Source organism: Liolophura sinensis, chromosome 5 (genome assembly GCF_032854445.1).
Source record: "Liolophura sinensis isolate JHLJ2023 chromosome 5, CUHK_Ljap_v2, whole genome shotgun sequence".
NCBI lineage: Eukaryota > Metazoa > Mollusca > Polyplacophora > Chitonida > Chitonidae > Liolophura > Liolophura sinensis.
Window position 1 is genome coordinate 8763369 of NC_088299.1, and position 27181 is coordinate 8790549.

The 27181-nt window shown below is 38.9% G+C and overlaps 1 protein-coding gene across 1 annotated transcript in view; it reads right to left on the bottom strand.

Moving 5' to 3' along the window:
• The window catches only part of LOC135465424 (rotatin-like), a 58617-nt gene that overhangs the window by 13717 nt on the left and 17719 nt on the right, over window positions 1-27181 (bottom strand). The window contains exons 14-38 of the mRNA XM_064742664.1: window positions 26899-27010; window positions 25609-25734; window positions 24845-24961; window positions 23669-23808; window positions 22620-22791; window positions 21711-21810; window positions 21145-21242; window positions 20417-20537; window positions 19821-19917; window positions 16859-16939; window positions 16071-16271; window positions 14587-14808; window positions 13711-13920; window positions 13206-13277; window positions 11931-12065; window positions 11011-11086; window positions 9892-10020; window positions 9112-9213; window positions 8288-8446; window positions 7540-7659; window positions 6568-6742; window positions 4193-4269; window positions 3297-3426; window positions 2567-2756; window positions 1355-1722 (exon numbers count right to left, since the gene is read on the bottom strand). Coding sequence (XP_064598734.1) covers window positions 1355-1722; window positions 2567-2756; window positions 3297-3426; window positions 4193-4269; window positions 6568-6742; window positions 7540-7659; window positions 8288-8446; window positions 9112-9213; window positions 9892-10020; window positions 11011-11086; window positions 11931-12065; window positions 13206-13277; window positions 13711-13920; window positions 14587-14808; window positions 16071-16271; window positions 16859-16939; window positions 19821-19917; window positions 20417-20537; window positions 21145-21242; window positions 21711-21810; window positions 22620-22791; window positions 23669-23808; window positions 24845-24961; window positions 25609-25734; window positions 26899-27010 — 3530 coding nt within the window. The remainder of the gene's footprint in view (window positions 1-1354; window positions 1723-2566; window positions 2757-3296; window positions 3427-4192; window positions 4270-6567; window positions 6743-7539; window positions 7660-8287; window positions 8447-9111; window positions 9214-9891; window positions 10021-11010; window positions 11087-11930; window positions 12066-13205; window positions 13278-13710; window positions 13921-14586; window positions 14809-16070; window positions 16272-16858; window positions 16940-19820; window positions 19918-20416; window positions 20538-21144; window positions 21243-21710; window positions 21811-22619; window positions 22792-23668; window positions 23809-24844; window positions 24962-25608; window positions 25735-26898; window positions 27011-27181) is intronic.

The window sequence follows — 27181 nt, forward strand, 5'->3', positions numbered from 1 at the left end:
ACTATCCTTTAAGTATATTTCTACGACTTTTGTCAGAATACTATCATTTTAAGTATATTTGTATGACTTTCGTCAGAATAATATCATGTAAGTATATTTCTACGACTTTTGTCAGAATACTATCATTTAAGTATATTTCTATGACTTTTGTCAGAATAATGTCATTCAAGTATATTTCTACGACTTTTGTCAGAATACTATCATTTTAAGTATATTTCTATGACTTTTGTCAGAATACTATCATTTAAGTATATTTCTATGACTTTTGTCAGAATACTATTCTTTAAGTATATTTCTATGACTTTTGTCAGAATACCATCCTTTAAGTATATTTATACGACTTTTGTCAGAATACTATCCTTTAAGTATATTTCTATGACTTTTGTCAGAATAATATCCTTTAAGTATATTTCTACAACTTTTGTCAGAATAATATCATGTAAGTATATTTATACGACTTTTGTCAGAATACTATCATTTTAAGTATATTTCTACGACTTTTGTCAGAATAATATCATGTAAGTATATTTATACGACTTTTGTCAGAATACTGTCATTTAAGTATATTTCTACGACTTTTGTCAGAATACTATCATTTAAGTATATTTCTATGACTTTTGTCAGAATACTATCATTTTAAGTATATTTCTATGACTTTTGTCAGAATACTATCATTTAAGTATATTTCTACGACTTTTGTCAGAATACTATCCTTTAAGTATATTTCTACGACTTTTGTCAGAATAATATCATGTAAGTATATTTATACGACTTTTGTCAGAATACTATCATTTTAAGTATATTTGTATGACTTTTGTCAGAATACTATCCTTTAAGTATATTTCTACGACTTTTGTCAGAATACTATCCTTTAAGTATATTTCTATGACTTTTGTCAGAATACCATCCTTTAAGTATATTTATACGACTTTTGTCAGAATACTATCCTTTAAGTATATTTATACGACTTTTGTCAGAATACTATCCTTTAAGTATATTTATACGACTTTCGTCAGAATACTGTCATTTAAGTATATTTCTACGACTTTTGTCAGAATACTATCATTTTAAGTATATTTATACGACTTTTGTCAGAATACTATCATTTAAGTATATTTATACGACTTTTTGTCAGAATACTATCATTTAAGTATATTTCTATGACTTTTGTCAGAATACTATCATTTAAGTATATTTATACAACTTTTGTCAGAATACTATCCTTTAAGTATATTTCTACGACTTTTGTCAGAATACTATCCTTTAAGTATATTGGATTAAATATGTGTATAAAGATGCTCTTTCATGCGTGAAAAGATTCAGCAATTAGAGTAGATCCAGATTTAATGCTCACCCATGACAACTTGCCAGTTCTCCTTCACTACAACTGCTGCTACATTCTTCAGGGTTGTCAAAGACGAGTTCAGGATGTAGGTCAGCAGTGTGTATACAGACTGAAGAAGTTGGTCAGACTGACGGTGTGTGGACGGCTGACCCTGGAAGCGCAGCCCACAGAGGCTGGTCAGAGACCTCAGCCCGTTCTGTTGGAGAATTGCCTCCTGACAGAGCTCAGGTCTGGAGGAGCCCAAGAGCAGTTTGCTGAGCTTAGCAAGGGAGGTAATCATGTCCAGCAGATCAGCAAACACTAGCTCATATCGCATGACTTGTCCCTCTTGTGACATCTCTGCACAGTAGGCCTCCAGCAAGTCCACGTCAATCAAACTGCAAGAAGGAACACAGCTGCTTGTATACATGCATGCAGTAATAACTTGTATTTTCACCTTTATAAATAATGCCTGTGAATTTCAGTAGATTAGCTCAGTTGGTCAGCGCATTAGCGCAACGTAATTATCCAGAAGCCTCTCACCAACGCAGTCGCTGTGAGTTCAAGTCCAGCTCATGCTGGCTTCCTCTCCGGCCGTACGTGGGAAGATCTGCCAGTAACCTGCAGTCTGTTGAGGGTTTCCCCCAGGCTCTGCCGGGCTTCCTCCTACCATAATGCTGGCCGCCATCGTACAAGTGAAATATTCTTGAGTATGGTATAAAACACCCATCAAATAAATAAATTCAGTAGCTTAATGTGTAGCAAATACATATAAAGTTATTTCTTAATTCATTTATTTAGCTGATATAATATAAGTTGTTTCAATCCTAGATGTACATTTTGGGGCAAAAAACAAAAAACGTTCACCAACAGTGCTCTACACAGCCCACCTTTGAATTCAGCATTTGATTTAAACAGCCACTGAAGGCTGGGCACAAATAGTACAGGTATGAGCCTGATATTGACCCAGAGGCAATAATTTGACCTTTTTCTTGGTACAAAATGCATAAAATTTGACTTGATTAGTGATAACGGATTTTGGTCAAAAATCTCTTGAACAGCTTTCTTAACTTTTGAACAAAAAAGTTCATTTTACCAAAGGGCATAAGTAAAAGCCTTAGAAGTACAACATACAAAACAAACATACATGTACTGACCGACAGACAGACATGCTCAGACCACTACCATACTTGAAGACTGTACATTTGAGTCCCCGTGGTTAAACTTCTGGGTGAACTCTACCTGAAGAGAGAGTGCAGAATGGCCTCATGTTTGAGAGAGTTGAGGGTGTCTTGAGGGGCTAGGAGCATAAGGTTGCGGAGAAGGAGACACACAGCTGATATCAGGCTGGGTGTGGTCACACCCTGGTACTCCCCACTCTCCTGGGAGTCAGGTAGGCTGCTCACTGACATCTCACCACCCATTTGGGCACCTGTAGGGTTAGATATTTATTAGCATATCATAAGAATTTCCTTTGTTTGCCTATGAAACAGTTTGTTTATTTATTTATTTTTTTGATTGGTGTATTACGCCGTACTCAAGAATATTTCACTTATGCATATATGTATGTATGTATGCTTGGGGTTTTATGTCATACTTGATCACTGTGAAAATAGTTATTTTGTGTAAAATCATTTCTGGTGACCTACCTTGAATTATTTTAAAAAATCATAATGGATTTTGCTGTGACAATAATAATGTGAAAAAATTTTGGAAATTATGGTCTCAAATCCCACCTTAGAAGACAACTGATTTTGTGGAATTTCTTAGGTAAAAAAAAAAATAATAATAATTTGAAGTATTTCTGGACATTTTATGTACATATTAAAAAAAGCAAAATGCATCCCAGAAGGACATATTCTGTGAGCAGTTACAGTCATGTTTACATAGGTAAAGGGATTGTTGTTCTGTGTGATTCTGCGCAACCTTGCCCGAAAACCTATAAATATTTGTGTATAAATCTAGTGCTTACCAAACATGCTGGGTGTACTCTGTGTGGTTGCAGTCACTGGGGTTGCCACAGACCGAGTGCCCACCCTGCCCTGCTGTCTCCCCAGATGAGAGTTACTTATCAGGCTCTGGGTTGGTGTAGAGGTGTACAGCTGAAATCATGGAGAGGAATGGTAAGTGAAACAGCCTTTGGATCAAATGGTACTGGATAATAGAATGACCTTGAGATAAAAAAAGGAGGCTGGGGTAATAAAAACACCCAGAGGAGCAGATTGTACTGAATAATAAAATAGCCTGGAATGACCCTGAAAAAAAAAAAAAACAGAGGCTAAGGTCAAAAATGTTCAAAGCGTAATTTTTCCTTGATTTTCACAAGACTACTCTCATGTCTTCAAAATACATTAATAGTTAAGTTATGCAAACTGAGAGGAATGACCTTGAGAACAGAGATCTGTTGAAAATCAAAAGGAAAAAAATATGATGCTCTGGTAATAAAAATGACGACTTTGTCATCTGCCAGTCACTCTGGAAGTTTCAGTCAATTTCCTGTTTTCCATACATAAGACAGGACATCGTACGTTTTCGTGGCTTGACACGTGGCTTAATTCAGATCAAACATACTTTTTCACTCCACGGTACATGTACTTCCACAGTAGACTCACCCCACCTCAATTCACAATGTGGGTTTCCCCCCGGGCACTGCCAGGTTTCCTCCCACCATAAAGCTGGCCGCAGTCATATAGGTGAAATATTCTTGAGTACGGCTCAATCTTCACAGCCCGAAGCACATGGTTGTGACTGTTCTTATTATGGAGAATCAAACCAAAACATTATTAAAGAACGGCAATAAATTTTTCATAATAGTATTTATAGTAATAGTAAAAGCCCAGTATCTGAGAAGAAGAACTCAGTTCCTACCTGTCTGTTTGACTGATGAGCTGTTTGACCTCCTATCCCCACACTGGTAACAGTAGGTCTGCTCATCACACTGGATTCTGTAGCACAAACAGGAATGGCAAATCACATGTAAAAGCAGTGGTGCTAAAATTGAGGTTTACCAGCTGTTCCATTCAACAAGTTCTATCAGAACGTAGGGGCATGAACATTAACGCTACGATTAAGACACGGAAACTCAAAATACTTTGTCAAATTTCATAAATTAATAGTTTAATAATTGTAACTTCACTCTATTCCGAATCCGTAATTTCTTCTTCTGTAAAGTACGGCAGTCATATTTTCCTGAATTTGATTGCAAACAAGTCACAATACACAAAAGATCAGAACTAAAACATAGCCCCTACGCACTTCGCAACAAAACCTAGTGTTAATGCTACAGATTAAAGGTGTGTAGTTACACCTATCTAGGGTAGTGATCGTGGCCTGTGATGTAGTGTTTGGGCCCGGGGGAATATTGGCTATGCTGACTTGGTGGGTAAAAGTGTGTAGTTACTTAGGGTAGTGATGGTGGTCTATGCTGACTGGGTGGGTAAGTTTAGTTACCTATGGCAGTGATGGTGGCCTGTGATGTAGCGTGTGAGCCTTGCTAGGGACTGCTGGCTAAACTGATAAAAGTGTGTAGTTTCCTAGGGTAGTGATGGTGGTCTGTGATGTAGCGTGTGAGCCTTGCTAGGGACTGCTGGCTGCACTGATAAAAGTGTGTAGTTACGTAGGGCAACTACTGAGTCCTGCTGGGGACTGCTGGCTACACTGATCGGGTGGAAAAAATGTGTAGTTACCTAGGGCAGTGATGGTGGTCAGTGATGTAGGGTGTGAGCCCGGGGGACTGCTGGCTACACAGACGGGGTGGAAAAAGTGTGTAGTTACCTAGGGCAGTGATGGTGGTCTGTGATGTAGCGTGTGAGCCCAGGGGACTGCTGGCTAAACTGATAAAAGTGTGTAGTTACCCAGGGCAGTGATGGTGGTCAGTGATGTAGGGTGTGAGCCCGGGGGACTGCTGGCTACACTGATGGGGTGGAAAAAATGTGTAGTTACCTAGGGTAATGATGGTTGTCTGTGATGTAGCGTGTGAGCCCGGGGGACTGCTGGCTAAACTGATAAAAGTGTGTAGTTACCCAGGGCAGTGATGGTGGTCAGTGATGTAGCGTGTGAGCCCAGGGGGCTGCTGGCTACACTGATGGGGTGGAAAAAATGTGTAGTTACCTAGGGTAATGATGGTTGTCTGTGATGTAGCGTGTGAGCCCGGGGGACTGCTGGCTACACTGACGGGGTGGAAAAAGTGTGTAGTTACCTAGGGCAGTGATGGTGCTCTGTGATGTAGCGTGTGAGCCCGGGGGACTGCTGGCTACACTGATGGGGTGGAAAAAGTGTGTAGTTACCTAGGGCAGTGATGGTGGTCTGTGATGTAGCGTGTGAGCCCAGGGGACTGCTGGCTAAACTGATAAAAGTGTGTAGTTACCCAGGGCAGTGATGGTGGTCAGTGATGTAGGGTGTGAGCCCGGGGGACTGCTGGCTACACAGACGGGGTGGAAAAAGTGTGTAGTTACCTAGGGCAGTGGTGCTCTGTGATGTAGCGTGTGAGCCCGGGGGACTGCTGGCTACACTGATGGGGTGGAAAAAATGTGTAGTTACCTAGGGCAGTGATGGTGGTCTGTGATGTAGCGTGTGAGCCCGGGGGACTGCTGGCTGCACTGACAGGGTGGAAAAAGTGTGTAGTTACCTAGGGTAGTGATGGTGGTCTGTGATGTAGCGTGTGAGCCCGGGGGACTGCTGGCTACACTGATGGGGTGGAAAAAGTGTGTAGTTACCTAGGGTAGTGATGGTGGTCTGTGATGTAGCGTGTGAGCCCGGGGGACTGCTGGCTGCACTGACAGGGTGGAAAAAGTGTGTAGTTACCTAGGGTAGTGATGGTGGTCTGTGATGTAGCGTGTGAGCCTGGAGGACTGCTGGCTACACTGACGGGGTGGGAAAAGTGTGTAGTTACCTAGGGTAATGATGGTTGTCTGTGATGTAGCGTGTGAGCCCGGGGGACTGCTGGCTGCACTGACAGGGTGGAAAAAGTGTGTAGTTACCTAGGGTAGTGATGGTGGTCTGTGATGTAGCGTGTGAGCCTGGAGGACTGCTGGCTACACTGACGGGGTGGGAAAAGTGTGTAGTTACCTAGGGTAATGATGGTTGTCTGTGATGTAGCGTGTGAGCCCGGGGGACTGCTGGCTGCACTGACAGGGTGGAAAAAGTGTGTAGTTACCTAGGGTAGTGATGGTGGTCTGTGATGTAGCGTGTGAGCCCGGGGGACTGCTGGCTACACTGATGGGGTGGAAAAAGTGTGTAGTTACCTAGGGTAGTGATGGTGGTCTGTGATGTAGCGTGTGAGCCTGGAGGACTGCTGGCTACACTGACAGGATGGATGGCCGGTTGGGGGAAGAAATTCTCACACAGTACTGTCATCTCCTGATAAAACTGGCTGTGGTGCAGCAGAGCCAATAACGCCGGCAGACCCACCAGAGACAGCTATAACATCAGAATAGTTTATTTGCACAGTGATCTACCTGTATTATTTCTACACTTTGATACACATGTATATATTTTTTAAACATATTTCAGTTTGAGAGGTACTTTTGATACTATGTATTCAAGAGTAAATTATATTCAATTAGCTGGATTCCAACAACTTCAACATTTGTCAACAGCATAACATTGTTTTACTTATTTATCTGTTAATTTTAATGCATAAATCTCAATAAATTCCATTACATGAAGGCTTCCATCTTTGCAGTCATGATGAAATACATTTAATAAAGATGGGATTCTGACTACAACCGCAAAAATGGGCTAATAAATCTTGAGTATTAACCTCATATTCATTAATTACAAACTTTGCATAGCCTTACCATTTCCTAAACCTTTACCCAGCAGTATTGTACTTACGCACATCTTTTATTGTACGGCTTTGGTTATCGCTAAGTTAAAAGAACCACAAAACTTTCAGGCCAACCGAGCAAAGACATGTTAAAAACACACAGACTACGTTCTATTAGAAACAGAGAAGATAGGTTACAGTTACCCATGAATACAATTAACAGAAACCTTAAAAATTCTTTTCTCTTAGGATACACATTGTTTTCTTTTTTTTCTCTGAACAAAGATGGCAAATGGAAGGGAGATCTTGCTTCCATAATATTATGTGTCTCTGATCAACAGAAATTATACTTTCTTCTTTTGAGTCAACATCGCATGAGAGTTTTCTTTTTTTTCAATATCGCATGAGAGGAACAAAGTGAATCAAATGGACAGGAGATCTTGCTTACATCATACTCTGTGTCTGTGACTACAGGTCCCTGCCAGGCTGTCTGACTGCCCTCTTCGTTCACCAGGGTACCCCCACCGGGCATAGTCTGTGACGTCAGGTTAACCAGTAACAGGGCAGCCTGGCAAGGGGAGATAAAACAGGTTCAGCACTTGGAATATTCATTCATAACACTGGTCCGATAATATGCCTAGTGGAGAGACTCACAAAACTGCTGCAATGAGAGATTGTTAATACAAATTACATGTAAAACCAGTTAAATTCCAGTGTCAGGACATCTTCGGTCACTCCCGGGATGCACTACCTTTTTAGGTTTTATATATACAGTATGAACTAACTTCATATTGCTACACACAGAATATGTATTCTGACAGTAGGTATGTGGACTGTGGTATCGGGTGCAAAGAATATCTTGTGACATCATCAGCACCCGCCACTGTTAATATAATGAAAGACTTACAGCATAAAGAGTAAAACCAGTGAAGCAAGATCTGTGTGACTATTGTCAAATGGTCACACATAAATGGTGAAATATGGCCTCTTGTCTATTTACCTCAGCTAGACTTTACTAACCGTTCGCTTGCACTTATGGCCAATAAAGCCAACCTTACAATTTCAATATGTTTAATTCTGTTCAAGAAAAACTTAATAAAAAATAGGTGAATGAATTCTTTTTCAGTCCTCTTTTTCTTTAAAAAATGATTTAAAAATTTTACACTTTCACATGCTCTTATTGCCTATTCATTTACCTGTTGTCTGACGACGCTACACTCTGATTGGTCGAGAAGAATGCTAAAGGCCGCCCCCCATATTCCTCCTGGGATGTGTTTACAGTTAGAAGTCAGCATGATGCGACCTGACTCTGTAGAGGTCAAGGCCACTGCAATCCCCAGTCCAGCCGCTCTCACCTACGTACAGACAAAGAAGAGAATACATCCAGTGTTTAACTGTACAAAAACACACATGTACATGTATATAACACAAAAATGAGATTAGTTATACGAAAGTAGTATATGAGAAATAATACAACCATGATCACAAACCTTATGTAAATATAGGAGCTGATTATAAATACTTTAATGATGTTTTAGCTGGTGAGGTATTTTAAGTTTCATTTACCTTTTTATTATTAACTTTTCAGTTTTATTTAAATTGATTGGTGGTTTCCTTGTTTTCAGATTATGAGAAGATCAGCTCCTACAAGGTTATGCCCAGCCTTAAAGGAAAGGACAACTCAGGGATCTCTTCTACGTTTTATTCAAAAAGAACAACTTGTTGTTTGTCGAAAACAACACAAAAGTGTTGCTGGTTATAAGACTGTTTCCCCTTTATAGAGGAAGACTGCATCACGCAGTCTCCTAATTACCATATTATCACTCTGAATTTCACCTACTCTTACTGTACCATGTGACCTGTCGGCTCTAACTGATTATATTTCTCATAACAAGGGCACCTACAAAAGGTGACGAACAAAGGAACAAATTAAGGTGTTTGATACAGAAGGACTACTATAACCTTCAGCAACAAAATGAGTTTGAACTCGAAACTCCTTTATTACATGTAGCACGCCTACCTCTGGGTCACGGTAAGCCCACAGGGTCAGCATCCAGTTCAGTCCAGGCTCCCCTACAGCGTCTGTCCCCTGGCGGGAGTACAGCCAGTTTTGAGGCCAGTCCTGTCCAGACATCAGCATATATCAATACAGAAAACTAAAGCAGGGAATGTGTTTTTCTGGTTATTGAAATTCAACTTTTCATGAAGACGATCATTTTAAGGACACCATGTCTTGTCAGATTACACGGATACTAGACAATGACTCCACACACTTTTAGAGTAGAAGGACACCAGATATGACACCGCACCATTTCAGAGTATACAGACACCTGGTTTGAGTATATGGACACCAGATATGATACCTCACCATGTTAGAGTATGTGGATACGAGACACCAGTTGTTTTGCTTATCCTTGACTTCTCATTTAGAACATTTGTATCACTAGAGATAAAAGAAGTCCTACTGTTTCATGTGACCTGTCAAGAGTGTTTGAAAACTATTTTTGATCGCGTTTACTATAACATAGGTATCAGAAAAAGGTTTCAGAATAGGTTATTTACAGTAGACAAATGATGAAGTTTGTGAACTTGAGAAATTTGTAAAGGAATGAGTAGTCATTTGTGCCTCTGGAACATGGTGTGATATGTGATGGGTAAATTAATGCCAATGAAAGTTGCTTAACATATTTCACAAGTCACAAGACACAGTGGGACTGTTTTTACCTTTGACCACAAAACAGCTCAAATTCAAAACTCCCCTATTCTGTTTGTTGTATTCATAACTAACACAAACGATTACCTTATCTTCAGTGGACGTGGCCATTTCGTAGGCTAGCTGACGCAGGCACAGAGTAGCGGCTTTGGTCACGCCCTTTCCCATGTAAGACATAGAGGTGCCCCCTCGACCAATGTGGAAGGCCGAGACAACCTGCAAAAGCATCAGCCTATGAAATAATGTGTCACACCAGACATGACAAGTGTGTAGCAAGCTATTTGACATTGACAAATTTTGTCAGCTAGGAATGACTTATAATGCATTTTATCAACTACATGTTTGTAATGTCCTAAGCCGTATTTATTTATTTGATTGGTGTTTGATGCCTTACTAAAGAATATTTCATTTATACAACGGCAGCCAGCATTATGGTGGGAGGAAATCGGGCCGAACCCGGGGGAAACCCACGACCATCTGCAGGTTGCTGGCAGACCTTCCCATGTACAGCTGGAGCCGCAAGCCGTATTAGTCAAGAATCAAGATTTCCTGTAGTTGATGGTCAAATTTGCAAAGATAGATTTTAAGTACATTGGGAAACGCAAGTCAAACACAGTGGTACATTATACAATACTATACGAACATTGTTGTTGTGATAGTGGAAGACATCATGTTTGTGGCATGATGTCATCTAATACTTTAAACTATTTGAAACTCCTGGTGGCAGGTTTTAATCCAGTTCTGATGTTGGTTTGGATTTAGAAGGTTCGTCTTGCACACATAACTCGCCAAAGGAAATAGTTCTAAATCTGGTTTTCTTCACCTATAAACTTTAACACCATCATAAAATTAAAATTTTAAGTGCTGCATTAAACATCGATCTGTTTCCGCTTTATAACAATTCTGGTTTTTGCTGTTTTACTGAATATCATGTTTATACACAGTGCTAAATCTGTCTGAACGGTTCTGCTACAAAGGGACATCACTCTGTTGTAACTTGAGACAGTGTAATCCTGCACAGCTCTTATCTATGCAATAATCTAGGCATTTATCAAGTACATCGTCAAATTCTACTCGTGCTATTTCATGCGATTGTATAGTATTTGACAAATCACATCCTCCGAATGTGGCTTGTGAAGTGGACTTCATATCGTCAAATTATACAAGTCCATATGACAAATCTCGTCTTGTGAACACGGCTTTCACCTCCAGAAGTGAGTTGAGAAGTTGAGAACACAGAGTGCTACTTTCCAGTTCTGTGCATTCTTCACTCCAGCCAGGCCTAGAAAAATAATAGATCACCATTGATTAGAAAATGAGCCCAAATTTACAACAGCTTTGGCATTCCTCTGCAGGACGTTCACTGGAACAAGTTTTAAGCAGGCACACAACAATGTAACAACATCGTGTAAAACTTTATGTCTGAAGTCAAGTCACAGATCTTTTGGACTCACTGTTTAATGATACAAATCAGTGTGGCTCAGTGCTGCCTGGCATGTCAGTGCAACATTCAATCAGTGGATGACCCACACATGCCAAGTCGGGAGTCTTGAGCCCGTATTTATCAAACATAGTAAGACATTTATGTAAGTCAAAAATTAGAGCTACCAATGAATTGTTCTGCTTTAGAAAGTTTAAAATTTGTACACGGATTCTTTACTACAAAAAAGGATGCACTATGATTTCAGTTGTTTTCTTTTCTAGTTTTGCTTTTTAAGCACTCATAATTTATGACTTAAGTTGCATGATCAAGCAGGACCAAACCCAGGTCGAGTGAAACCAGTGGTTTTAAAAACGGTGCTTGTTGCTGCCTTGCTTGGTGCTCAACACTGAGAGGTTAGAGCAAAGCAAACAGGACTGGTTGACCCGGTGTCAGTAAAATGTGACTAGGTGGGGTGTCATGTTTGGTGTTTCTGGCATGATGCTTCAGTGATGGCTCCACAGTGGCGGCATGAACTTGTCCTGCCTGAAGAAGACACTGTTTATATTCACACACCTAATGACTCCTTGTCGTCCTATGACTAAAAAGTTAGAAGCACCTGGCATCACGTATAACCCACAGGCACACATACAGATATACAGCTACACATGGTGACACACGTGTGTGCTGCTAAACGGATGCTAACCTCGCTGTGATGGTCATAAGGCAGTGCAGAGTACCCTCCAGCATGGCTAGGTTGTAGAAGTGAGGAGCTTCAGCCACGTTCAGCCTCAGTAATAACTTGTGTGACAGGTTCCCTCTCAGCTGACCAATATCAGGCCTGTGGAGAAAGGCCAAAGTACTGACACATAAAAACAGATCATAATAAAGCACAGAAAAAAACATCTTGAACATGTATTACGGGTTTAACAAAAATCAAACAAGATCCATTCTTCAGTAAAATGTTTTCAATGGGTTGAATGTGAACACTATTCACATGGATCATTAGATGTGGGTTTCCTCCCGTCATAATGCTGGCCATCGTCGTATAAGTGAAATATTCTTGAATATCTGAACAGAACTGCTCTGAATTACCTCCCTGAATTGAGGTCACTCTCTTACTTGAATGGCACATTTTAGCAGTAAGCTGTGGTTAGACATGACCTCTCTGTAGCGCTCTGTTATAATGGCGAATTTTGCAGTTAAAGCAGCATGAGTTACTTGAAGATTTCTCTTCCATGCAATGTTTACATGGAAATTTATGCAGATTTTAACACATTTTGGTTATCCCTTGATAGATGTTACATAATTTGGGGCCATTCCGAGGAATTTAAAAATCCCCTATTAAAATACATGTACATGTACAATAAACAACTTATACAAACTTTGTCAAATACGTATACTGATTCTACCTGAAGATCGAAAATAAAGAATTCATTTAGGATACCTCGACCCCCGGGCTCTGCCTGGTTAACTCACACCATTATTCTGGCCGCCGTCAAATAAGTGAAATATTTTTGAGTACAGCATAAAACACCACTCAAATAAATAAATGAACAAATAGGATATCTCGATGTTTCTGCGACCTTCAATGGCTGATCTCATCCCTTTCTACATTCGTGTGTCTAGAAAATAGTGTCTCTGTTGTGACACAGCCTACCCACTCTATATGTATTGTTCAAGTGGCAAGGTCCCACTTCCCATACTTAAATGCCTCAAAATCTCATGTTTTGTCAGCTGCTGTGGTGTGACAAGGGAGGTAATTCAGAGGAGGCCTATTAGTATTAATACTATTTATTTGGTACTTTACTGTATGAATGCTGATGGTATCTCACATTTCAGACATCGCAATTCATAGGATATACCCAAAACTACCTCATTTCCACCTTAAACGGATCAACCAAGTGTGCTCTGAATGTTACTTTCTAAATACTGGCAAATCTTGTCAAAACAACTTTAAGCCAGAAGACTACCCACTTACTTGCTGAGAAAGTTAGCTGGCAACTGACGACTGTATGTGGTAATGAAAGTCAACAGCTGTTTGTCCAACTGTCTGAAAGTAGGAATGAATAGAATGCTTATCGCCTAAAACAACTTGGTAAAACGACTGCTCAGATGAGTAAAATTCTGAAATGCTGAAAAGCTGACCGAGCCTAAAATTGTTTCAACTGTGATTTGTTGCGGACATAAAGCACGCGTAACAGAGGTTTTTGAATACGTTGTTTGCTTTCTTACCTTAAATGTGCATGTATATGGATAGAGGGAGCTAGACTGGAAAGTTTCCTTCACAGGCTATACTAAATCATGCAAATATTGATTATACTCAGGCCGTTTAAGTGCCCAAAAATAATTTATTTCCCAGAAAGCTTGATAAAGATTACAGGTATTTGAACCAGAACTTGGAAAGTAGACCACAATGCATCAGTCAAATGAATACTGTACTTGTGAGATGTGTGTTGTTGCTGTTGTTTCATTTTATGCCTTACCTTCTAACATTAACATCTCCTTCACCCAGGGAAGTCGATCTGCTCAGCAGACCAATCAGGGGACCCGTTGCTTGATACAATGTCTCCACCAGCCAAACAAGTACGTTACCTGGAGGATGACTGGAGGACTTCAAAAGCATGCTGACAAATCGTAACACCTCAAAAAGCAGTGATTCATCAGAGGTGGATGAGGGGACCGTTCTTAAAAATCTAAACAGAAGGAAGAAAGAAAGACTGACAATTATACATGTATGTCACCTAGCTAGCTACACAAAATATAAAGGTCGACATTCTTCATATTTTTTGTTGAAGTAACTTTGTAATTATAAGTATTACTAAGAATTAAGAATATCAGAGGTGAAATCTGTAATATTTTGATATGGCACTGAAATCTATGACACTGTAAACACCTTAAAGAGAATAAATCAAGATTATAATCTGTAGTTATTGAGGGATATTAAACTGCTCTACACTTGATTTGGTTAATTTTGCTGAAAGGGATATATTCCAGTGTAAACATTAGGACTCTGTTCTTACAGTAACAAAGCCAATGTTTAACCTTCATTCTTTGGATTGCATAATCCAGAGCTACTGTATTTCACCAAAAGTTTAGCATTTTTAAAGTGACACACTTTGCTAGTTTCCTCCACCTTACACAGCCACTTACACAGTTTTTGTGAAGTTAAATTTTTCAATCAGAAAAAATTAAGTGTTGGTATAAAAAGTGTCACTTAAAGGCTTTATAAGCTTCTGAAAGTGCATTTTTATCTTCCAAGCTTTAGGCGAAATACAGTATTACAAATGTTGCTGTAAATATAAAAGGAATACAGTAAGATTGGCTATGGAAATGACAACTTCACAAGTTGTTACATGTACCTGCCAATGACATCCTGCCAGCATAGCTGATGAAGAACTCGTCTACTGCCCTGGCCCGTGGGTGTGGCTATGTAAGACGTGAGAGTGTTGAGGGCAGAGGTGACGTCCGCGTGGGAGGTGGCGTTACTGATATCGTACAGCCCCTGCTGGAGGCTGGTCTGCAGGTGGGAGACTCGTAGGATGGATATGTCAGTGGGGCTGAGATGGAGGTGGGATGGGAAGCTGAAATACAAGGCGTTACAATAGGATTATTTCAATGGGGATTTACACCATATTAAAGAATATTTCACTAAAATACACCAGCATTATGGTAGGGGGAAACCATGCTCTCAAAACCCATGATCATCCATTGACTGCTGGCAGACCTTCCCATGAATGACCAGAGAGGGAGCCAGCATGAGCTGGGCTTGAACTGACATGACAATAAAGAGATTTCACTTGTACCTGTACAAAACTGCTACTCCTACATTTCACCTCACTTTGTTTGGTATCTTGCCGGGCAAAGGGCATTGGTTTATTCTGGGCACTCTGTTTACCTCGATCAACCCATAAACCTAAATGTAACTACCATCTTGTAAGTACAAAATTCCTGAGTGCAGTGATTAACAAATAGTAATTCCTTAGTTATTTCAGAACAGAAGTGAAAATAAACCATAACGACAGCCATTTTTTTTTTCTGATGTGGTTAGTAACTATTAATCAACTGTTACTCAAGGGATTTTATGAGGCTGTGGGATACACCATATTAGAGAAACCAAAAACATGAGTCATCATATGGCTAAAAGGCAAAATCGGGGTCGGGTGAGATCAGCAAGAACACCTTGTGTCACAGAAATAACTTGTGCCTGATTGGCTAAAACTTGGGTTTTCAATTTTCTCAACAGGGTGTGATTCTGCTATCTTTGATCTGCGATATCTCAGTTATGGAACAACAAACATTTTTTAAACTTCAAGTGGAATGTCATATCGATGCATATATACATTAAGTGTATATTTGTCTCTTTTTTTTTAACACTAATAAAATAAATCGACAAATCATTTATTGTTACACTGTATCTCAATAATCACTGAATATGCAATAAGGCTTCTCCTGTTAGATTTATTTATTTATTTAATTGGTGTTTTACGCTGTACTCAAGAACATTTCACTTAAACAACAGCGGCCAGCATTATGGTGGGTGGAAACCGGGCAGAGCCTGGGGAAAACCCATGAACATCCGCAGGTTGCTGACAGACCTTCCCACGTACAGCCGGAAATTAAGCCAGCATGAGCTTGACTTGAACTCAGAGCGACAGCATTGGTGAGAGGCTCCAGGGTCATTACGGTGTGCTAGGGCGCTAACCAACTGAGCCACAGAGGCCCCCTCTCCTGTTAGAGGCCACTCAGTTGATCACAACACAAAAAGTAACAAATTTCTGAGATTGGCAGATATACACAAAAGAAAAACAAGAATTGGGCATTACAAGAAGCTCATGCAACTTACTCTTTTGAACTTTTGTTGTAGTGTGAGGGATGGTTTAAGCATTCCAGCAGCTTTGATATCCCACAATGCCAGGCTACATTCCATGTAATTCGTAACATTTCAGCTGGCATTCCACTGGTCAATGGGTCAGACTCAGATATGGGCGCCCCCTGGTGTCGGCTGCTCTCGTGATGAACTGCAGTTTTAAATGGTAGTCTGTACCTATGGTAGAAAATGAAACATGCTTTACTGAACAAGGAGATACAGACACCAAATTAAGTGTAAACAGAAACTCATTATTCTACAGACCTAAGTGAAATTGCTTGTCTGCTTATACCTGAAAAATAAAGCTTATTATCCTCATACATGTTTCAATATACAGAAACACAAATCTCAAATACTCACATATTTTGCAGCATCATATATTCCCACAAAAAAATAAGACTTATTTATTTATTTGATTGGTCTTTCATTCCGTACTCATTATGCTGGGAGAAAAACCGGTTAGAGCCTGCAGGAAAACCCACAACCATCCGAAGGTTGCTGACAGACTTTTCCACAAATGGCTGCAGTGGAAGCCAATAAAATAAGAGACGTAGAATGAGGGGAAGTAAAATGAATCTCAGGAATTCACATGTAGTTCACAATCCATGATCATTTGATATCAGTTCACATACTACCTCAACATTTACTCACTACTTTATACTACAAACTTATACACTGAAGACAGCCAACACATCTACATGCATGTGGTGCACACATTTGGTGAGTCAACTTTACACTATAAACATGGTCAACGCTAGGTGTACCTCTTAACTACAGCGGCTGGAAGACTGAAGGCTTTGTGCTGTTTGTGGGCAGAGCTGGAGGTTGATGATGATGATGACGATCTGAAATAGAGAAATGAGTGACAGCTTTTTGACATCATGTTTCAGCTGGGGCACATACATTTTTGTTCTGGTTACATTTTCTACCATTCACTCTCTCAGGTGACAAATTAGCATAAACGAAAGTTCAGATTCATAATTCATTCAATAAAGACGTAGTAAATTTTCAACTCCCTGAAATGATTATACCCTAAGTTTAGGACAGTTATTAGTAGTGCTGAAAGCAAAGAATTACATTTCTCTCCAACTTACTTTTTTTGGAAAAGTAAAGATATGAATATGCTGTTCATTAGATGAACTAACCATGTGAAAAAAAAAGAAACTAAATATTCCTGCTACAATTACATCTACAACAAAACCTATGTAAATCGACCAAGTCCGGTACTGTGAAAAAGTGTCAGTTTAGACAAGATGTTGGTTTTTAGAGGTTCCATGAGCAACAGCAACAAGAACAAGTCACTTCCTGGTATAGATTGCACTGATGGCACTAATTACCAACTTATAACCATGGTCCAGACATGATAGTGATACCAAGCCTGAAGGGTACTAACATGTTTATAGTAGAAGTAAATTAAGACATGATAGCCTTTCTCCAATGGTAGCTTTATCAGACATTTTGATTTTGATATCACCTTATAAGGTGTTGTGGAAATAGAGAAAGGAAGAAAAACGTCAATATATAGTTGACTCTCAGTTAATTATATAATATAAAGACAAATTTAAAACGGTGGTTTGTTTTGTTTATGAAGCAAAGAAAATTTAGCAGTCCATTAGATGACTATTCAGTTGAGCTGGACAATTACTTGGAAGATTTGCAAGGTTTTCAGCTGGGTTGATAACAGTTTATCAACAGTTTATGTGCACAGCTCTGCACTTCTTTTATTTATGGCCATTATTATGGTGTCACAGCAAACCTTTGATCACTTTTTTGATCAAAAGTAACGGAAAGTTGCGTCAAGTACTATTATGTAATACTCTTTGCAGAATGTAAATGTTTACTTGGAAGTTGGACAAAAAAAAGGAGAGAAAAAAAAAAACACTGTTATGAAGTGTATGTCAGACGAAATACTTTTTTTTCAAATTTTTACAACCTTGTAAATTGCCTGGATACTTGCGTGGCCTTTCCTCACCATATTTGCGAACAGCGAAGTCACAAACGGTGTTTGCCACCTAACAAATGCATACTGCTAAACTACTACATTAAAATGCACAGAGGGGCCTCCGTGGCTCAGTCGGTTAGCGCACTAGCGCAGCGTAATGACCCAGGAGCCTCTCACCAATGCGGTCGCTGTGAGTTCAAGTCCAGCTCATGCTGGCTTCCTCTCCGGCCGTAAGGGGGAAGGTCTGCCAGCAACCTGCGGATGGTCGTGGGCTTCCCCCGGGCTGTGCCTGGTTTCCACCCACCATAATGCTGGCCGCCGTCGTATAAGTGAAATATTCTTGAGTACGGCGTAAAACACCAATCAAATAAATAAATAAATAAAATGCACAGACATACTTGTATAGACCCATAAATGCATTAACTGAATATACCCGAATACAAACTATTTCCTATTGCACATATCATTTGATGATGAAGACACTGCTATGCAAATGAAGCAGCCAGGCATCATTCATTGTGTTGATGATGACTCTGAATCCTCGATATCATGAAAAGATCATGTTCGTGAAACATTCTACAACAAGAAGTGGGCATCAGGCCACAGGACTTGAACATGAACAAATTTCCAAACTTAAACATGGCTAGCTTCAAGGTCAAAACATCCATAAACAATCATGTTTCAGAGTGAGATAGATGAATCACTCTACTTTGTTTTTCGGACGAGACGAGGTCTTCCCAGGATTCCGTAATTAAAGCCACCATGCCATTAAGACATCAAATTAAGAAGCAAGATGTTGATTAAACATCCATGGCACCTGATGTCCCTCTGGAAGAATCAAAAGTCTTGCAGTCTTGCAGTTTCCTGGTATTTAGGGTCATGGAAAAATTGTGAGCCATTTGGAATTTACCATTTGGTTATTTAGACTTAAAGTCAACAATTAGTTGTTAACACAACCAGGACAGAATGCCCTAAAATGCTATAAAACATAAACTTTTTGTCTTTTGTCTTTTTCTGGCTGCAAAGAAAACTGCTGATAAAGTCCTTCTCTTTTCTGTAGCTTACCCCTCTCCCAACCCGGACAGGGCTAAAATGTCATCTTTCATCAGCAAATCTGCCATTATGTTTGAGAAGATTAGCTTGAATCAGTTAAGGAATTATTCCTAAAGGTAAACACTCTGTTCCTGAGTTGATTGGGGGTTCAAATAGTGCTGTTATTGTATGACTGTTGGCAATATATGAGTTAGCGCAATGAACAATAAGTATGTTTATTAAAGGGGGCATAACCCATACCAAGCTACCCATCTGCAAGGGCTATCATATCAAAACATATACTAAAGACACGTACCAACTTACAAACAGGAAGGAAATTTGGCCACCCTGGGTGGTATCAATATGTGAAATTGTGGGCCTCCGCCCATCATGTATACTCATACTCATCTTGAATGTGGAAATAAACTGATCTAAGGATTATTAGCAGCTAAAAGGAAACAGTAACATCACTGTGTTTCAACTTGTTCAATAGGGTGTAAAAAGTCCATCGTAGAAGATCGACCTCTACTTGTATTTTATTTGTTGTAAAACAAAAAGAAAAAAAAAGAAAAAATCTGAAGACCTTATTTGGAATCAGCACAAAGTGGCCTCTTAAATGATGTACACTTCATTTAAAGGTGGCCTGTTCTTTTAAATGCTTTTCTTGTTTTGAAAAAAAAGACAACAACAGAAAGTCACTTTTTTTAAGGATGAGCTATGAGTCTTGGTTCCTCTCACAGAGTCTAAATTACCTGATCTGGAACATGGCCACCTCGTCAAAGAGCAGCAGAGTGAGCAGGTGACTGGCTTCATAACAAATCAGGTCATCTCCATGGTAGAGCAAAGCACCTGTTCAGGGGAGGTAAGCCTGTGTGATTACTTGGTGACAAGCTTAATAAGAATTTTGGATTTCTATGATGATGATCTGGTTTATAGTGTCAACAACTGAAATTTGCAAAGGTACCTAAAGAACCTCACAACATAAAGCTGCGACAGAAACATTACACCCAACTGGTCGAGGTGATATAAAGTTTTGAAAGATGTTTATCTCAGGACCCATAGATGAGAACGTAAGAGGCCAGCGTGCTCATAGGATGCAACCCAACCAGACACACTCCAAACAAGGAAAAATCTAACATTTTTCAAGTGACGTATTTTGCTTCTGATTGATTCATCATTAATACTGGGTCACTCAATACTGCCTTGTGAATTAGATTAATTCTTTATCAGAAAAACCTGTGCTGAAATAACATTATCATTTTAAGTCCTTCATGTACTTCTGAAACTGCATTTTCAACAAAACAAATTTAAGGTGAAATACAGTCATCAAATGACAGTACAGAATTACCTCTTAACAGAGAGTGGTATAGAGCAGAGTCGTGGGCCAGCCGATGCCTCAAGCTGCTACTGTGGTGTGCTATGTGACGCAGAATCTTCAGACAGGCTGGCACATAAACAGTGAAGTTTTCCTGCAATGTCAAAACATGTATTTTCATATTCGCATTTTTCAAAAAGTGACAGGACATACACAATAAAGTTTTCCTGCAGAGTCAAAACAGGTATTTTAATATTTTTATATATTTTTTTTATATTTTTCACATTTTTAAAAAAGCTACGATGACAGAACACCATCACAGCCTGAGATATATATTATGGCTGATGTTTCAGCAGACAACTGGTCCTTTAAAAGTTTTAGAACTTTAATATAAGCCAATAATGATCAGACAATGCTATAAGTCTTAGTTTTAAGGATCAAAAAACATGTGATCATCCTATTTCAAACTCTGATGTGATGCAATTCTTCAAATACAGTGATGCAGAGAAAATCCAATACATCACAAATAGGAACGTAACGTAACTAAACGTGACATAATGTAAATTTTAAATTGATGTGGCACATTTTCAATAGGCATCTGCTCAGTCAGAAAAGTTCAAAAGTAAACAAATATTATAACTCTCCTGGAGCGTAAAGGTTTTGTAGATAAAGTAGTAACGTGAAAAAGTTTAGAAACAAAGAGGTGGTAGGCAAGATGGACAAATGGCCAGTGCCACACCAAAGGAAAAAAATATTCAAACCTGTGAGCCTTCAGTGGCTTTCTGGACACCTCGGTGTAAAACCTCGAGAACTTTCTCCACACCGCCATCTTTGACAAATGACGAATGCAAGCAGGAATCTGAAGAAAATTATACTAGTAACACTCAATGAAGCCACAGGGACTGGTTATTACATAGTTCACATTCAATTAAATAAATGTGCAAGAAGTATATATATCAAATAAACTGAACGAAAAACAGAAAAGACAGAAAAACTACTACTCATGTGCAATTGGTTGGAGATGAAAAACGATACATGACATGCATGTTTTTGATTTCTTGATATGCAGTTTTGGCTGTATCCTAACATGTAAATGTACAAAAAAGTTTCTCAGCTTTTAAATGGCTGTATTTATTTGATTCATTTGATTGGTGTTTTACGGCTAAATGGCTATAAACTACATATTGCATAAGGTTCAAAGCAGGCTACAGTCTCAACGATAACAATGTAAAGAGCACAGACATGCAATTAGACAGGGGAATTCTGGTGAAATTGCAGAATGTGAAAAGTATGAAAGTAACGTAAAGTAACAGAACATTCCTCTCACCTTGTAAAATGATTGACAGCTGCTCAATAGCTGACTTCCTAACACTTGGTTCAACAGTCTCTGACACAAATATACCATACACCTTCTGCATGCCATCAACCTGCAGAAATCAGAAAGTGACTGATTAGTTTGTAAACTCACAGTAAAAGTATACCACGCACCTTCTGCATGCCATCAACCTGCAGAAATCAGACCCTGGTTTATTTGTTATTTCACTGTACATATATACCATACACCTTCTGTATTCCTTCAACCTGGAGAAACCAGACACTGGTTCATTTGTTAATTTACTGTATATATATACCATACACCTTCTGCATTCCTTCAACCTGGAAAAACCAGACACTAGTTCAATTGTTAATTCACTAATTAATTATATTATACTATACACCTTCTGTATTCGTTCAACTTGGAGAAACCAGACACTGCTTGATGTGTTAATTCACTGTATAATATACCCACAGTCCTCCCATACACCTTATACTCTATATATTTACTTTATGGCAAGTCAGGTTCTCAGTCTTCGATTTTAAGGTGTAAAAGAAATGGTTTTAAAGACAGGACATTTTAATACTTTGAGACAGTTTGTATCGCTTTATGTCAAATTAAGCAAACATCAAGCATGTAACTCAGTTCTCAGGTCATTTGGAGAGTCTGTGGCCTTGTACCATGTCATGCTAACATTTGATGGTGAATGAACAAGAATGACATGTATATTTGCTGCTGGTATTTAGAGTCTTTCTTTTTGAGATGTGTTCTAGGTTTAAATAGAATTAATTAATACACAACTCCAGATCAATTTCAAGTGCTGACCCACAGCGATATGCCTCTGCTTTCCAAAACTGGCCTGATGGAACTAGTTCATTATTAACAAGTAGTACTATGGTCTTGACCAGGACTACTGCTGACCTTGAACACAGTCTGTCCACTGTCATCCTCATCCACTGTCCGTGGAGATTTCATGATGAACAAGTTTGTGATGTTGCTGACATCCAAGTCAGCAAAAGTGGGCAGTTTGAGGTGACTGTCCTCCTCATGGGAGATAAACCAGGCGAGACGCTTCAAGCTCTCCGCTCTACACCTGTCCGAATGAAACAACAAGGTACTTCACAGGTCATCATCAAACTCACAGGTACACAGCAAATAATAATAATTAAAAAAAAGATCAGGTTACGCATATTTGTATATTTAAAATGTGAGATATTTTTTCAATGAAAAAAAAAACATATCATGTAAAACCAGGTTCATTTTGACCAATAACTTAATTCATTTTCAGACAAAAAATAATTCCTGATATAAATCATATTAGAATACTGTAAAATAAAAGTTTGACTACAATCAGTATTATTTTTTTTCAAGAAAAGGGGGAACAGTATTTCTTTTCATGCATTCTTCTCACGAATCGACTGATTGACACACCAAACCTAGTCATTCCAGGCACGCATGATCCCATTCAAACTTTTTAGTATGTATGTATACATGCTTACGGTTTTACATTTGACGTGATATGACGAGGAGTCATGAATTATTTGTACATATATGCTGTGTCTTCTTGTCGCAGGGCGAGACCATGCTGCCTAAGTGTTGCTACCACCTACACCACACCCAGTCACATTATACTGATACTGTGCCAACCAGACCTGTTCCCTTGTTTAAACCTCCCAGTACTAAACACCAAGTGAGACAGCCACATGTATCACTTTTATAATCTTTGGTTGAAATGACCTGGGTTTGATCCCAGGTCTAAAACATTTTAAAAACAGGGGGGTGTCAATGAATATCAAGTTTTTTTTAATTGGTTGATGTAGTATTTTGACTGGTATTTGTAGTTAGTTTGATTATTCTGACTGGCAGTAGCAAACAGTCAGTCTTTAAAATCTAGTTATTCTGACAAACAAATAGCACTGTAGGGGAAAGTATCAAGACATGTAGCAAGATAAATGAAGTGTGGTACAAACTTTGTATCTGCTGACAGCATCAATCGAAGACAGCCACGGAACCTCTCCAAGGGAGGTAACCGTGTGTCCTTATCCTTCATCTCCGGTTCAATCAGACCCATCAAACAGCTTCCCAGCGATGTCTGGATTTCTATATATCCCTGTCAGGAAGAGAGATTTACTTGATTTCAAGGCACAAAAAACACTACAAAATTGTTCAGTTACACTAAGCCGGTAAGTTTTATGGATGCAGGAGTGCCCAGCCAATACCACTGACCTTTGGCAAATTAGTGACAACTTTCTCTATTAAGTAAGGCTCCAATGTGCATCTCTAAACCAGGGCCCCCAAAACACTAAGCACAGGGGAAATGTACACAGTGAGAGAGGAAAAAAAAACACATTTCCTATCAAGGCTACCAAACAGCTGCCTGTAGGAGACACAAGAATATGAAACTTCAGCTCCATACACAAAAGTCCCTTTGGAGATATCATTTTTAACATTTACCTTAACTTTGAATATCTCAGGTTACAGAATATTAACAACAGGAGAAGAAGCACTGCTAGTTAGAAGCAGAAGTATCAAATCTTGTCCCACCAATTACAGATTATTTATATGCTTATGCACATACATGTATCAATGAGAGGCCCAAGTTTTAGACTTTGTCATTCATTATTTGTTAATATGTTTCACATTATACACAAATTTCTTCATTCCTAGCTTTTCCGCCTCAGTCAACCATGACCACAGGAGCATAGATACACACATTTAGTGAAGAATTCAACAAAAGCTACATATGCCATATAAGATGTACCTATTTCTCCAACGTCTGCAAACAATGTTTAACCATAAACAATAATTGCACTGATCGTGACCATGTAGCATTACATATATGAAGTTCTTCAGTCAGACGTTTGCTCAAAGTGGGAATGTCATACTTACTGCATACCTAAACAATTACTAACAATTTGTCATGTCACCGCGCTTCAACCTGCTGAAAATGACCTGGAAAGTCCACCATATATATGTTTGACATATGCTTCAAACAGGAAATAAAGGAAGAAAAAAGAAATGTAAAAAAAACCTGTATTTTTGCGATATGCATAAAAGTGCCTTTCAGACGATGCATTTTTCTTATTTAAGTATAATCTTTCCTTGTAAACTGGAGCTAGCCTGTGTACTCCAGGCTCAACCATTACCTGAAGCACGGGTAACACAGGCAGGATGGAAGAGAGGAGATGTGTCCACTGGTCATGTGACATCAGCAGCTCACTCTGCAGGATGTGGGTCAGCATCAGGTGGGACAGGTCATGTACCTGAAACAAAATGTACACATAGACTTTTGATGCTTTCAGAATAATGTCCTATTTACAAAGTCTTAATAATTTGTGATATTTGGTTCACAACTTACCTGGTCATAGTATATTAGAGGGAACTGATACAACTTTTTTAAAAAGCTAGAGAAAGAGAATATTAAAAGTACATGATGGTAATCTTGTGTAAACATCACAGGTTTCCAATATTTGAGTACATACCTTTTATAATTCACAGTTGGTGAACCTGAATTCAAATCTTTATAAAAACACGAACAGATGGATATGACCACGGCAATATTAAATACAGACACTGCCAATTTTACAGTCAGGCCACACTAAGAATTAAACTTAGATCTCCTATTTATGACAAGATTGCACTACTGAGAATCATTTCACTAACATATGTTTAGCCTTAATTTTCCATTGTAAGTCTTAAGTTTTACCTGTCAGTACTATTTGCGACATATGATTCAGTGAAATGGGTACCCGGAGTACAAGTCATTGAATATCATGGACACTGGATGTTAAAATGTCTGTAATTTGCTTTTAATAGCATTGCTTATCTCTTTGTTAGATTCTTTCAGACCAAAATATATCAGTGCTTATAGAATCTATGTTTCTTAAAATACTTAAAATACATGGCTTACCTCTTTGTTAGAGTCTGACAGGCCGAAATATATCAGTTCTTGTAGAATCTGTGTGTCTAGGAGAAAGCTGACATTGTCTGAGGCTCTAGAGTGAGGGTCTGCTGCAGCATCAATACATAGGCTAGTCTGAAACATTCAATCACCAGTCAGTCCTGACAATGCCAGGGTATTTCTTTGATCATTCCATATATACTGTTGATATATTTAATGGCCACCGGGTTTATGGGTTAAGAAAAATTGGCAAAACTTCTGGTCCTAATTTTTTATTTACACCATGAATAGATTTCTAATCAAAGTTTTGCAGTAAAAGTGTTATTGTTTCAAGGGATTACACTCTATGGACATATCTGTAGCTCACAGTCTAGTGCTGAAAATTGGCTTAGACTATTTTGGATTTGAAACCAGCGACCTCATACAGGGGCCAAATCACCAGCAAATACATGCCAAAAAGTTACACCACTCCACGAACAGGTGGCTCACCACAATAAAAGGTGGCTGGCCAGTATTTATTTATGTATTTATTTGATTGGTGTTTTACGCCGTACTCAAGAATATTTCACATGTACGACGGCGGCCAGCATTATGGTGGGAGGAAACCTGGCAGAGCCCGGGGGAAACACACGACCATCCGCAGGTTGCTGAAAGATCATCTGGCCAGTAGACTTTATAACAGACATGACGATCAGAAATACGCCAGTTTTCAGCTCTAGAATGTGTGCTATGTACAGGAAGTCGAATCCCTCATTATGATATAATACCTAAGTATTTCACCCAAAGTTTGGTAAGTAAAAATACACTTTCACAAGCACGTGAAGACCTTAAAATACCTTATACTTTTAATGCCAACGCATAAGTTTCTGACCAGAAATTAATCAAAACTCACAAAAAGTGACACTAAAAGGTGGATGAATCAGTCAGAATGCTCTTCTAGAATTTTTACACCTGATGATCAAAATAAATAGTCTCAGCAAATTTTTAAACCCCAGAGTTCATGCTATATACAGAAAGTGTAATCCCTAATAACAATAATATTATTTAAAAATCTACCTTCCCGATGACATCTATCACTCTAAAGTTTTTTGAACTGTAACAAAACCCTTCTTTTTCAATTCTTATGCACATTCTCTATAAGAAAATGTTGACACACGTGCATCATGACGTATCATACTTTCTACCAATGAAATTTGTCGTTGGTACATGTACGCTATGCTTGGGAACAAATGGCACAAACGAAGTAGTGACTTAGGAAATCGGAACACAAAGACAAAGTGAAATGTATCAAACTCTCACCCTGATGATCTGATAACAGGCCTGGTATGTCTTCACCCTCAACTCCTCTACACGGTGACTCAGAAGCTTGAGTAACAAGGACTGATACTCCAGGCCGGCTTCATGTGTGCATCTGAAACACAGTCAATATATCAAAAATTACAAACATCACTGATGATTAACACCGCCTCTTGTTTTCATTCTCATTTTTTATTACAATCTCCATTTCTTTTTTTATCAGTGACAAGGGTATTGATACCTTTGGTCAACAAGTTCATTTCTTATACTTTGGTTAATAATCTAA